This window comes from Mauremys mutica, chromosome 1 (genome assembly GCF_020497125.1).
Source record: "Mauremys mutica isolate MM-2020 ecotype Southern chromosome 1, ASM2049712v1, whole genome shotgun sequence".
NCBI lineage: Eukaryota > Metazoa > Chordata > Testudines > Geoemydidae > Mauremys > Mauremys mutica.
The window spans coordinates 54,074,486-54,089,314 of NC_059072.1; the positions used below are offsets into that span (position 1 = coordinate 54,074,486).

General features: G+C 40.6%; 1 protein-coding gene across 6 annotated transcripts in view; it reads left to right on the plus strand.

Moving 5' to 3' along the window:
- Nucleotides 1-14,829, plus strand: part of NRCAM (neuronal cell adhesion molecule) — a 187,432-nt gene that overhangs the window by 69,616 nt on the left and 102,987 nt on the right. For 5 of the 6 annotated variants that reach the window (XM_045031888.1, XM_045031855.1, XM_045031860.1 and 2 more), the window contains 6 exons: nt 1,448-1,553; nt 6,314-6,510; nt 7,451-7,573; nt 7,991-8,161; nt 8,713-8,769; nt 11,050-11,161. In XM_045031888.1, the coding sequence (XP_044887823.1) occupies nt 1,448-1,553; nt 6,314-6,510; nt 7,451-7,573; nt 7,991-8,161; nt 8,713-8,769; nt 11,050-11,161 (766 nt within the window). The remainder of the gene's footprint in view (nt 1-1,447; nt 1,554-6,313; nt 6,511-7,450; nt 7,574-7,990; nt 8,162-8,712; nt 8,770-11,049; nt 11,162-14,829) is intronic. The other variant, XM_045031885.1, reaches the window with a different exon arrangement.

Here is a 14,829-nt window from a genome sequence, read left to right on the forward strand (position 1 = left end):
GATCCTTGTTACTAAGACTTCTTCTAATTTTGAGGTACTAACCAACTTCTAGCTGGAAAATCATGCATAGATGTTTTATGACTCCTTTGCAGCATGTTTAGCACAATCTTAGGGTCCCAGTGCTACAATCCTTACACACAGAAGTGTCCAAGAGGAACTTTATGGTGAATATTTTTCTCAGTGAACATTTTTTTTTACCTATGTAAGGGTTTCAAGATGATACTCTTACAGATCAGTTCAGATAATTCAGCGGTTAAGTGTATACTGGGGTGTACATGCTTACATGCACAATAATTTACATTTGTTTTCAGAGGAATTTATTCTGGAAAAAAGCAGAATATGTGAAGAAGTCATAGGCCAAGGGATTTCATGGACTTTATTTATTGAAAGCTGAGCATTCAGGGATAGAACTCTGAACTGCTGTAATGATACCCTGGCAGCCCCTGTAGTGTAAAACAGATTGATAGTGAGATATGCAGTAAGACATTGATTGGCACTGTCTGCAACTCCTTTTTTGTCATGAAATTTTGAATTTCTTTCTGTGCAAAGAGAGGTGCAGTCAGTGGTAAATGATTGCAAATTACTTTACATAGATTGGCACCAACTCCTTCGCCAGGGGAATGAGTTTCAAACCATGCCAATCATTCTTGAGCACTTGACTGACCCTGACATCTCTTGTTCATCCTTGGGCAATTCAGCAAAATGGATATTCCTTATTATTTTATGGAAAAGGTAGAAAATGCAAAATCCATTTTAGGTTTGTTCAGTACTAGGAGAATAAAATGGAAAAATTCTACAAGTGCTATTTTTGATACAGAATTCCCAAATGTGTCAGTATCTGGATATACTTATTTTTCTAAACACTTAAGCTATAGTCAAACTTCCAGGTACAAATTTATGCAAAATTTATTTTACTCCTGAAAAGTAGTTTTCCTTAAATTATATCTCAAGTGTGAATTAGTCATGTTACCACTGAAATTTAGTGCAAACTGGACTCCTACTTGGAGTGTTTGAAACACATCCAATGTTTATAAACTGAAGACAATGTACATCACTTTTGATTGGTTTGTATACACTGAAGAGAGCTCTTTTCAAGTGTAAATTAGGGCTCTTGTTTGTTTGTTTTAAAGTATTTGTTGGCTTTAAGGATTCAGGTGTCCTTTGACTTCACAAATATTGAATGAGATCTGTAGTATATTAAACAAGGAATATCCATGAAACCTCTTGGGAAGGGTCTTCAGTTGTGGTAAATCAGCACTGCTTCATTGAAGTGAATAGAGCTAATCTGATTTACAACAGTAGAGTGTCTTGCCTTTTGAATGCAAAGGATACCTTAATACCAATTTTTTGTTGCTAATTTTGTTTTTTCTGCCTATAAAACTGGTGTGTTGGTACCTTGAAAATATCATTGTTTCTTAATGTTTCTTAATTATGTTCTGCAATAAAGTATCACAGCCTCCAACAATAACTCAGCAATCTCCAAAAGACTACATTGTTGATCCTCGAGAGAATATTGTAATACAATGTGAAGCAAAAGGGAAGCCACCTCCTAGGTTAGTACTACTTTCATTGTTTTTGCTGTTACAGAAATAATGTAGAAAATCTAGAATAACAAATATGGAAAGTATCAGGGGGTAGCTGTGTTAGTCTGGATTGTAAAACACATCAAAGAGTCCTGTGGCACCTTAAAGACTAACATGTATTGGAGCATAATCTTTCGTGGGTGAATGCCCACTTCGTCAGACGCATCATGAAAACTAAGAGGAAATGAAGTAATTTTCCAGACTAACACACACAGCTTTAATCTAAACTAGTAACATCAAATCAATGTGAAGTCTTAAGTTTACCATCCTTTTTATTTTTATAATAGTAATAATATCTGCATTAAGTGAGCCCTTCCAGTAGAAGTGCAGAGGACATTGAACTGAACAACAGTACCATAGAAACATCCAAAAAATGTATAGTGCTACAATTTTGAAACATCCTCTTAAAGTTTTCAATAGGAAAATCAGTAAGGGGATCATTATAGTAAAAAGAGTAGTCAGCTGTACATGGGGGGCACTAGAAAGCATATCATAGCACTGGTCTGATCACCTTCTATCCTTGGATATCCTGGTGGAATTTCTAAAATGCAGGTGGTGTTTGAGCACACATAACGGCTAGAACAAGGCTGAAAGTGGAGGTCTCAAATTCATCCATGGTCTGCACCATTATTTGCTTGATTGATGTATTCCATGATTAGTAAATTGTACAGTTTCGTGAGCAAAATGCAATGAGCTAAGGAATGTGTGTCAGCTTAAACTTGAGTGTCTTTAATTTTCTAGGTTTATTTTATAGCTTTCATATTTCTCACAGTATATTAGCGGCAGAGGTGGTGGTGCTGCCTATAGTTAAGGTTCCCCAATAATTCCATTATAAGACCCTGTTTTCAGTTTCTTATAACTTTACCAATTTTTAATAATTCTGACTGAAACTTTCTATGCTACATCTCTGCATGTTAGGCTGAGTTGTTTGAAAAGTTTCAGCAGAAAGAGCTCAGCTGTTTTCTAGAATGAGGGTAAGCAAATATATATTGTTTTGCTAATGTTCAGTGATAAGCTGCCAAAATATTAACAACAGGTTCCCTCCTCCCACCACACGAGGGGGTGGTGGCCTCTCCGCCCGGGACTCCTGCCCCATCCAACCCCCCCCGTTCCTTGATGCCCCCCCGGGACCCCTGCCCCATCCACCCCCCTTCCCTGTCCCATGACTACCCCCTGCCGCCCCATCCAACCCCTCCTCTCATTCCTGATTGCCCCCCGTGACCCCTGCCCCATCCAACCACCCCTTCTCCCTGTCCCCTGACCACCCCTGGAATCCCTGCCCCTGACTGCCCCCCACCACCCTATCCAACCCCTGCTTCTTCCTGACTGCCTCCCCAGGACCCTTGCCACCATTCAATCCCCCTGTTCCCTGCCCTCTGACCGCCCCACCCCACCCCCCCACAACCCTCAAACTCCCCTGCACTCTTCCAACACCCCCTACCTGCTCCCTGCCCCCTTACCGTGCTGCCTGGAGCCGCTTGGCCGGGACCAGCACCGGCGCCACAGGGCCCAAGCCAGGCCGGCCGGGAGCCGCAACCGCAGGGCCGGGACCAGCACTGGCACCGCAGGGGCTGGGCCAGAGCCACGGGGCTGGGACCAGCACCGGCGCCATGGGGGCCGGGCTGGAGCCGCGGGGCCGGGACCAGTGCTGATGCCGCGGGGGCCGGGCTGGAGCCACGGGGCCGGGACCAATGCCGGCGCCGCGGGGGCCAGGCCGGCCTGGAGCCGTGGGGCCGGGACCAACACCGGCGCCACGGGGGTGGGGCCGAAGCTGGGGGCGCGGGGCTCGGGCCGCCCTGGAGCCGGGGTGCTGGGACCAGGAGCCAGGCCGGAGGTAGCCACAGGGCCGGAGCCAGGGGCACTCGGCTGGGGGCGCTCGGCTGGGGGTGCCAGGCTGGAGGGGAGCCGATAAGCCTGCCGCACCACCCCTCCCCCCGCGCCCCAGGTTACCTACGTGCCCGCTGTTTCAGGCTTCCCGTGAACATCTGATTCGCGGGAAGCAGGGGAGGGGAAGGAGAAGGGGTGTGGAGCATTCAGGAGAGGAGGGGGAAGTGAGCTGGGGGCCGGGGCTGAGTGCCGGAGCTTTTGTTAAATAAAGCCCTTATAGAACCAGTTGTCCTGGAACAACCTGTTCTAAAAGGACTTCTAAATTTAACAACCGGTTCCTGCGAACTGGCTCCAGCTCACCACTGCCAATGTTAAAAAAAATCTTACAACTTTTGTTGAGAAGCTCTAATTCCCTCCAGTTTTTAGAGTGGGGTCTTGAAAATATTCAGGGATGTGACTATGGGATCAAAGAGAGGTTCTTTTTGGTGTCCTCATGAAAATCCACCTGAATTTATTCAATTTATAAACATCTGAAAATTACCATTTGTATATGTTCAGTAGATGTTTGACAGAGGCTGGAAGTAAAGTTCACCAAACATGTTGTGTACTGAGCATGCTCCACTCACACAGTGCTCTATGCAAACTACACTAAGCATTCTTCACCGCCACAGAGCTCATTGACCTACTCCAACCCAGGGCTGAGCAGGACTTCTCATGGAATTGTTCCTTCTGGTGTCTGGGGGCAGTTGTGATGCTGCACACCAGACCCGAGAGCAGGGAGATTTTCTGTCCTGTGCTCTCAATGTTTTTATTGTAAGATGTTTTTAATGTCACACATCTGTTGCAGAAGCGCAGTAGCATCTCTAGCGTTAATGCTGCACCAGAATTTCTATTTTAACAGAGGTAATGACATTCTTTAAAAACTCGGTATTGAGTGAGATGATGAATTTGTAATGCTTACTGTAGTGTGTGAAGTGCTTGAATTTTCTAGTGCATTTTCCAAAGGAAAGTGCGGGGAGGGGAAGGGAAGGGGTGACGAGGCAGGGACATCCTGATTTTAGTTATGCCTATTTTCATAGGCACTATGTGACCAAATATTTTTTTTGATTGAGCTAATTGACTTGATCCATTAGGTCAAGCAGTAGAGGCTCATCTTTTAGATCAAGTGGTTCTGGGTTAGATCCCTGCAGACACAAGTGGAAATTAGCACGGCTATGGAACTCTGAAATTCGCTAGGGAGAGGGTTAATTCAATGTACCTCTTTGTCCCTTGCTATTAAATAAACCAGGGATTCTCAAACTGGGGGTCGGAAACCCAAAGTGGGTTGCAAGACTTGCTGGAGCCTGGGACCAAAGCCCGAGCCCCACCACCGGGGTGCCAAAGCCCAATGGCTTCAGCTCTGGGTGGTGGGGCTCAGGTTACTGGCCCCCCTTCTGGGGCTGAAGCCCTTGGGCTTTGCCCCCCACCACCACCTGCGGTGATGAGGCTCAAGCTTTGGCCCTTACCGCCAGGGCGGCGGGGCTTGGATTTTGGCCACCTTCCTGGGCCCAGTGGAGCTCAGGTGGGCTCAGACTTTGGTCCCTTCTCCTGGGGTCGTGTAGTAATTTTTGTTGTCAAAAGGGGGTCGCGGTGCAATGAAGTTTGAGAACCCCTGAACTAAACCATAGATTGAGGCTTCTGAGTATGCTGCTGCTTCTAGCTAACAAGCTGTCTTTTTAGCTCGAGCAACAGAAGCTCATGCTTTTAGATCTCGGTGTTCTAAGTTCAGGCTCCTACCTATCTATCTGAAGCTAAAATTGAACCCCATCTATCTTCCACTCATGGTGCTCATGGATTACAGAAACTCTCCTGCACTGTTCAACCATAGGAGGACATACCGCAGTTTAAGCTGTGTGAACCCTGCTGAGTTGGTTGAATTTCACTTGTACTACATGTATTTAGATTTATATGTAAAAATCTCACTAGTAATCAAATATAAATGTGCAATGTATGGCCGACTTGTGTATGTTTAAGGGTCTGATCCTGGGAGGTAATGAGTATCAGCAGCACCCACTGACTACACTAGGGGTTGTATGTGCTCAGCACTTCATGAGGTGCAGCCATATAATCACAATCCTAGCATTGTATCAATGTATTTTTTGAAGTAAGAGAATATATATTATGAATGCATTTTTAGAGCAGTAGGAGTGGCATACTATGGATCTATTTTTTTTCCTGAAAAGAAATCTTTATGAATTGTAACACCAAAAGTAATGGATTTGTTATGGCCTAGGCGAATGCAAAATTTAATGTATAAAATCACAACTGTTTGCATTAGAATAGTGAAAAGCAATCAGACCAACAATATTACTGTTTTATTCACTCTGATAACTTAAAAAATGGACAAACCGATTAAGAGACATGATCTCCTGCTGAGACCTGATATGACACATTTCAGCCCAGATCAAAATCTTACAGGCTAGTTATAAACCCCTTTGAATAATGGGGTTTATAATGGAAATGCTAATGCAGCTTTAACAATATCAATTCTAGCAGATTTCACTGTATCATCTTTAGTGGAAAATGAAAGCAGTTTTTTCTCTGTGATTAGTTTATCAATCGTTCTGTGTAATTTTATAATATAAATATTATAAATAATTTATAATTTGTAATTTTAAATAATATAAATAATATATAGCAAAATTGCTGACCTTAAAATGGCACCTATTAACAAGTGTAGCCAAGTCTTTTGTCTCAAAGCATGTGTGTTTATTATTCATTTCCCAGTTAAATAATTCAAATATATTGTTCTTAAGCCACATTTTTATGCTACACACAAAAATCTCTATGGTATTAAGAGATTTTCTGAAGTTATTTCCAAATCTTTAGTAATTAGTTTCCTATTCTTGTATTTATGATTCTAGTTTCTCATGGACCCGTAATGGAACTCATTTTGATATAGATAAAGATGCCCGGGTAACAGTGAAACCAAACTCAGGAACCTTGGTAATAAACATTATGAATGGCGGAAAGGCAGAAGCATATGAAGGAGTATATCAGTGTACAGCAAGGAATGAACGTGGAGCAGCAATTTCCAATAACATTGTTATACGCTCATCCAGTAAGTGTAACTCTAAAATTCATCAAACCTGAAACATTTGTACTTATTTGTTTTATTGTGAACTTTTTGGTTTAATTATTTTCTTTTCTCCTTTCCTTAAAAAAAAAAGACATCTTTTTAATCATCAAAGCGATCTTGTTAGAAGGTAATTGTACAGTTTCTGATATTCTGGTTTAGTTCTATACTGCATGAAAAGCTGCCAATTTTCTCCAAAGTTCCTTAGTAAGTTAAACACCCAATATGTTTTCCTGGTTTTCAGTATGTCTGACTCATTTGTCATGTTTAAAATTGGACAGTGTATAAAACATTACAATTAGAAAAAAGAATTGTAAATCTTTAACATATTTCTTTGATGTGGAGTACTTTAAAAAAAATCTGTTCTTGCAAAGTAATTACTTAAAAAAAAACAAAAAAAAACAAAGCCCTAACATGGAGTATATTGAGACAAAAACACATATCCCTCCTGTCCCCAAATCTTAAAATTTATTGTGGTATTATATTGCCGTACTTTTCAAACTCTTGAGCTCAAATGTATTTTCTTGAGCTCCTCTTATTTTTACCATAGTCTTTGTTAAATCTCTCCACATGTAATGCCATTTTAGAACTGTCTCACTTTGTTTTTTTCTAATTGTATGCATTGCTTTTCTACATTATCCAGAATCAAACTTGTTAAATGTTAGTGATTACCCAGAAGAATCCCTTTCTGTTTGATTATTGAGAATAAAGCAATGATTCTCTAAAATGTATAAACAACAATATAATGCAACCTTTCTTTTTTCCAAAGACAACACAACTAGTCAGAAGTAGAAGTTATAATCCGTTCACAGTAAATGTCAGAGGACCGTTCCTTTTAAATTATGTTACACATATCGTTCTTTCGTGGGGTTCTGGAACTTTATCAATCCAGAGTGTTCATGAATGTGAAAATTATCTTCTACAGGATCCCCCTTGTGGACTAAAGAAAAAGTAGAACCAAAACATGTCAGAGAAGGTGATCCTCTAGTACTTCACTGCAGCCCTCCAGTAGGCTTACCACCACCTATAATATTTTGGATGGATAATTGTAAGTTTATATTAAATCTGCATAAATAACATATTTCTTGACCATTTTTATTATGGTTCTAAGTAATTTGTAATTACTTATGAAAAATTGCAGCAGACAGTGTAGTTACTCAGTGAGGATAAAATCCAGTCTCTCCTTGTGCAAGGCTGCACAGTTCCACAGAACAGGAAGGGCCATGCCAGCAGAGAGGCTGCTCATGAGCAGTGTGTGCAGAGGGTTGGGGCTGTCTGCATGTGTCTTCTGGTTTTATATTTGCTGAGGTATTTTTATGGGAGATAAGGAAGCAGCTGAGAGCACTTACAAAAAAGATGAGACATTACAAAAGGCAGAAGGTAGGTCACATCTGGGGTCCACAGATCACTAATGTATTTCTTTATGTATTATAATGAAAATAAATGTATCCTTGTTTTTACTTAGCTTTCCAAAGGCTGCCTCAAAATGAAAGAGTTTCCCAAGGTCTAAATGGAGACCTTTATTTTTCTAATGTAAAACCAGAGGACACTCGTGAGGACTATATTTGTTATGCGAGATTTAATCACACTCAGACTATACAGCAGAAGCAACCTATTTCTGTGAAGGTGTTTTCAAGTAAGTATTATTTTTCTTAATTATACATTTATATTGTATTTATCTAGATTTTTCAATTGCTGGCCTACAATTAAGTAGTTGTATGAGACAGAGAAATTGTAATCTTCATCACAATAAATAAGAAATAATTTCAATACAACTTTAAAATATTAATATCCAGTTTTCTTTATAAATACTTTGCAAAAACATGAGCTATCCTGAATAATACATGTTGTTTTACTTTCCATATTCGCCTTTAAATATTTTACATTAAATACTGATTTTTTCCTTTTCAATAATATCTCACTCAGATCACCTATATTTTGTAACATTTTACTTATTTAAAAATTATAGTATGATAAATACTGAATTTGAATTGGCAATCCTATGTGCGTACACCAGTCATAATGATCATGACTGTTCAAATGAATTAATCAGCAGACAGCTGCAATAACATATTGCTTTCTGCTTGTATTGTTAAATCGACTTGGCCATAGTGATTCACGTTTGATGCCCAGTAATCTGATTTACCCCACTTGTATGCATTCTTCATGATATTCTGTTTGTTTCAGTGGATTCATTGAATGAAACTATATCTGCTAATTTGAGTGACACTGATTTTTATGGTGGTGAGTTATGGTGATCCCCACTGGTATTCCCTCTTTCATAGTAGAATTTAGTTAACTAACTTCACCTCCGTGGCTACTTACTTTTGACTCCCCTTTCCAATTTCTAATAAATATATCCATTAGTACTGGTGATAATATACACTTTACAAAGGGACGAGACAGTGTGAGCCTTTAAGAATACTTAAATAATTTTGATGTAATGTCAAAAATATGACACACAACAAAAATCTCAGCTTTTACAGCAAATGAATCCAGTCACACTGGCAGATTTTACAGATTATTTGTCTAATTGCTTCTGTATTATGCTGTTCATTTATGTTTTTCCTCTAATTTAATTGGTAAGTGGAAATGTTCATTATCACTGGGACTAGTCAATATTACATGCTATATCATAAGCATTAATAGTAGATTTAAATATTTTAACAGATGCTCTTAATATTTATTTATTTACTTAATATACCATTCATTTTTAATCTGTTTCATAAATGTAAAAGTCTAATACTTTTAAATGTATGTGTAAAATTAACTTAAGAGAAACGAAATTCTGGATATTTTTCTTTTAATAAACTTTAATTCAGTCCGTGTTCAATGGTCTGTTTTTCTACATTGTAGGCCATATCCTCAACTGGTATAAATCTGCTTAGCTCAGTTGACTTTGATGGAGGTACACAAATTTACATCAGCTGAGGATCTGGCCCCACAATTTTACATTCTATGTGATGGATAGAAAATAGGTAAAAAATACATTATTATTTTATTGTATTTATCTTGAGGCCTTTTCCATAATTGAGATTCTATAGACACTAACCCTCAATTACTGAAAACCAAAATATAGCAGGAGCATGACAACTTTGAATTGTCTAAAGTTAAATTTAGTTAGAGAGCAAACCATAAGGGTGGGATTTCTGCAACAGGATAACAATGACCTGCAAATAGAATGACATATCGAGTACGGTTATTAAAAATCCATTCAATTGGCACATGACACAAGACTGCAGAAGTCAATTTGCCAGGATTTTTAACAGCCTTGAGTGGGTTTTTGCAGTGCATAAAATGGGCAGATTGTTTATTGTAGTCTGGCCTTTTTCTATGTTCCCGTTTCTCTGTCTCTTTTCCTTCTGAAGAGGCACATTTCATATACTAGTATTTGAAGTGCTCTAGGTACATCCTAAAATTATTTTAATGTGTTCTTTATGACTTAATTTAGCAATAAATCCTATGTCCAGATAAACAAGGCATATACATCTTTATATTGCTGCCCATATAAAAAAATACCACAGCAGACTGCTGTGTTTTAAGCTATTATAGTAGAATACCGAAATATTTTTATAATGTTTATTTCCAGAAAGCAGTCTGATCCAATTTCTGTATCATTAATATTTTAAAATGGAGTTATGAAATACTGTAATAGACTTTGAATTAAATCAAGAAGTTCCAAAGGTTTTGGAACAGATATAGTAATCTGTGTATAAATTTGGGTTTAGATTTATGTCTATATATTGGCCATGTTATTTAATTTTTATTATTGTAAAGAAAGCAGTTGATCATATAGTTCAGATTTGCCGAAACATTCAAATTAAAATTATGTCTTAAAGGAACAAGACATGGGTGTGGTTTATGAGAAAAGTCCTTTGTGGATTGGAAGATTCTGAGCAAAGCATATTTTAAACTGCAATATATCTTGTCACTCTCATTATGTTTTTGAATATAACAGGTTTAATTTGGTTCAGTTTTTTTCTGTGTCTTATTTGTGGTGTTAGTGGAAGTACAGAAAACATCAGATGTTGAATATGATTCCTGCAATATGATTCCTGCATCTATGCAAAGCCTAATTGAAATTTGTGGGGCTCTGCACAGATGTAAGGGTCCGTATGAACCAATCACATTGCAGAATCAGGGCCTATGCAAGTACAGTATCGAACAGGTTGGCTGTTTTTAATGTCTGTGTCCAAAACTACAATGTTTCTTATGTCCAGATAGGATTCTAGTATGCTGAGCAAAACCCTAACCCTTTGTAGCTCTGTAAATTCTTACAAAAGGATTTTTGAATTAAATGAACAATACACAGAAAAACTCCTGAGCTAAATTCTGGAATGCCCATATGCATGAAACTGAGCCCTCATTTTAATATTAATATATATGCTATCATCTTATCTGAGTATAAATATATTTACTGTCAGTATCATATGTATTGGAAGCAGATGGATTTTTGCTGGGTTGGGAAATATGTTTGAAAAATATCTTTCTGATTGTTTTCATTATTCTATTTTTTTTAATCAGCCAAGCCATTGACAGAGAGACGACCAACTCTTCTAACTCCAGTGGGGAGCACAAGTAATAAAGTGGAACTAAGGGGAAATGTACTTTTGCTGGAGTGCATTGCAGAAGGATTGTGAGTTGCTCTTTCAGTCAAAATGTTCTTTAAATACAAAGGTAGAAATACTGAGAAATATTTGAGAAAGAACATCAGTGCCGTAGAAAGTACTCATAGCATAATGCTAGATGTCATAATGATAGACGTTGTTAGATGCACAGAGACAAGCAGATAGAAACTAAAAACCAAGGTGTTTGTTTTCAAAACATGACACATATATTTGGATACTGATAGATTAAAAACATATTTAGCACATAAATGAAACAACCCTTATTATGCTGGCCAACCTTTACACATCACAAAACTGCTGCACAAACTCAGTAGTATTGATTGTTTATGTACAAGAGAGGCCTGATAGTAGAATAGCATGGGTGCTTCAGGCTACACTTGGGATGCATCTGCAGAGGTGTAGGGAAGAGTCTGTTGTCATGTTCCTGCTGCATGCCTGACTCAAGCCAATGCTCGTGTTCCCTCACGTTTGTGATAACTAAACTCTCCGAAACTACAGAGACAAGTAAGAACCTCCTGACTTGATCTTCATCTACTGACAATAGCTGGCAAACCAGTTGTGTGGGAAACCTTAGGACCACATTCTATTCCTATCTCTGGCTTTTCTTTGTAAATTAATTTGTTAATTGGTATGTATTTATGTTTCTTTAATATAGTGTTCGGTGGCCGCCACTGGTACCTGTGTGCATAGTAAATCACAAAATAATACTGTTATCAGTGAGTCTACCAATTTGATAAATGAATTTTACATAACACATCCACTTTTAATAAGCAATTTGCAGAGAAGGGTACATAACTGATTTGGTGCAGAACTAGAAACATTCTATCACTTGTTGAGACTTCTGTGGTTCCCCAAGATAAAAAAACAGTCAGTGGCCCATGTTAGCATAAAGTACACGCGATTGCATCAAAATGGGGTAACATTTTGAAATCTTAACCAAGTACATTGTGTCATCATACGTTTTTCTCTCTTGTCTATTTTCATGGTGGTTTTTTATTAGTAGATAACAGTGCATGTGGAGCCAAATTCTGCTCTGTTAAGCTGGTGTAAATTAGGTTCTTCTGGTTAACACCATCATTACTGAGAGCACGTCTTACTGTATATAATTTTGGATACTAGATTTCTAAATGGATATCTGTCTTGAATTATTTATATTTGTTTCTTCAGTAGAATGTCACCTCTTAAATATAATTTTTTACATTTAAACATTTTAAAATATATCTCCATAAGTTTGATCAGCTCAGATGTGGTGTTAAAACAAACAATTTGCTATTAGCATTTCAAAATCTCAATACACTACAGAGCATCTGATATTTCAGAACTTCAGCTGCAGCCAAAGAGCACTGAGTGCATCTGAAAAGAAGGGTGGTTGGCCTCCCCGAATACAGGGGCTGCTCTGCAATGGGCTCATCCCCAGCACATTTAGGCCTGGTCTACACTACGAAGTTAGGTCAACGTAAGTCACCTTGTGTCAACCTATTTGTGCATGTGTCTATGATCAGTTTCTTTCTGGATAATGTAAGTGCCCTGCTACAGTGAAGCAGTAAAACTACCTCCCTGAACAGTAGGGAGCCCTAGTTGACCTACTGAGGTCAACTGGCAATGTGAGTGTAGACCAGGAGTCGGCAGCCTTTCAGAAGTCGTCTGCCAAGTCTTCATTTATTCGCTGTAATTTAAGGTTTCGCGTGCCAGTAATACATTTTACATTTACAGTGGCTGGTGGATGGACAGGGGTGGCTCTAGGTATTTTGCAGTCCCAAGCACAGCAGGCAGGCTGCCTTCGGCAGCTTGCCTGCGGAGGGTCCGCAGGTCCCGTGGCTTCGGCGGACCTCCCACAGGTATGCCGCCGAAGGCCCTCGCGGCGACCGGCAGAGTGCCTCCTGTGGCTTGCCGCCCCAAGCACGCGCTTGGCGTGCTGGTGCCTGGAGCCACCCCTGTGGATGGAACGCTCAGCCCACTGCCAGTCTGGGGTTCTGTCTGATGGCCCCTGCCAGCCGGGGTCCTGGCCACCGGCCCCGCTCAGCTCGCTGCCAGCCTGGCCGACAGCAGGCTGAACAGGACCAGCGGCCAGAACCCCAGGCCGGCAGCAGCGTGCCACGGTAAATCAGCTTGCTTGCCACCTTTGCACACATGCAATAGGTTGCCAACCCCTGGTGTAGACAATGTGTGACCTGTGTCAACCCTAACAGACTTCCAGCAGCTGTCCCACAATGCCCCATTCCCTGTGACAGTGACTGGTCTGGTTACAGTTGTAAACTCTACTGCCCAGGGGTCACAGAGACAGCAAGCCACTCCCCTACCCCTCCTTTAAAACTCTCTGGATGTTTTTGAAATGCCTCTTCCTGATTGCCCACCTTTGCAATACACCTATCAACTCATCCTTGTTGTATGCAACTGTATCCAAGTTACTGTGTTGGCTCCATGCACTGCTACCTGGAATAGGCAGGAGGTATTGAATCTCCTGGCCCTGTGGGGAGAAGAGGCTGTGCAAGCACAGCTATCGGCCAGCTGTAGAAACATGGACATCTACAAACAGATTACATGGGGGATGCTGGCAAAGGGGTACAACAGGGATCAGCCACGGTGCCATGTGAAAGCAAAGAAACTTCTCCAGGGATATAATAAGGCCAGTGAGCACAACATTTGATCTGATGGTGCCCTGCAGACCTGTCCCTTTTACAATGAGCTGCATGCCATACTTGCTGGAGACCCCACCAGTACCCCACAGACCACCATCGATACCTCGGACAAGCCTGACACAGAAACCCCTACTGTGAACATTGAGGAGGGGTATATGCAGCGGGGGGCTCCAACCATGCTGCAAGCCAGGACCTGTTTGAGACTCCGCCTCAGTCTAGCCAGTCCCACCAGGCAAGCCCAGATGAGCCTGATGAAGGGAAGTGATCTCAGGTAAGTGTGTGCATACATCTTTCCTTTAAAGTGTTTAAATTTAAAGATGGAGCCCATCCCATCCCCAAGTTAATAAATCACAGGTATCAACTTTCCACTGATTTACTCACATGAGAAGAGGTAGAGGTACAACAAACAAGTTGAGATGGCAGCTGCATTTTCATTCCCCGGTTGGCTAAGGCAAGTGGGACAGGGCAGGATGTGAAGCACTTTGTTTATGTATGTAGGAATGTCCATTTTATCCTCCTGAGAGAGCTCAATGAAACTTCCAGGGGGCTACTCTGCAATCCTCTCCCAAAGGCTTCTAAGGATGGCTGCGTTATTCCTTCCTCCGTAATAGAACTCTTTCCCATGCCACTCTGCAATGAGTTTTGCAGGCACAATTGAAGTAAACAGGCTAATGGCACAGGGACCTGGGCAGCTTCTGAACACCAGTAGTAGCTGTGCTCTGTGCCTTTGTTACCCTAAGGAGTGAGATATCAGCTAAAATCACCACCTCCTGTGGAAAATAGTGCAAATATTCAGTGCCATTGCCCTGCACTCAGTACCCCTGGAATAGGGACTGAAATGTTATTGCTTCAAGTATCAGAAAATCCTTCCCCCCCGCCATCCCCAGCCCCTGGCAGGCCATATTCACCATGGCTGAGTAAGGACAATGGACTTCAAAAAAGCAGTTTAACAAACTCAGAGAACTAGTAGGTAAGGTCCCTGGGGAAGAAAAGCTAAAGGATAAAGGAATTCAGGATAGCTGGCAATTTTTCAAGGA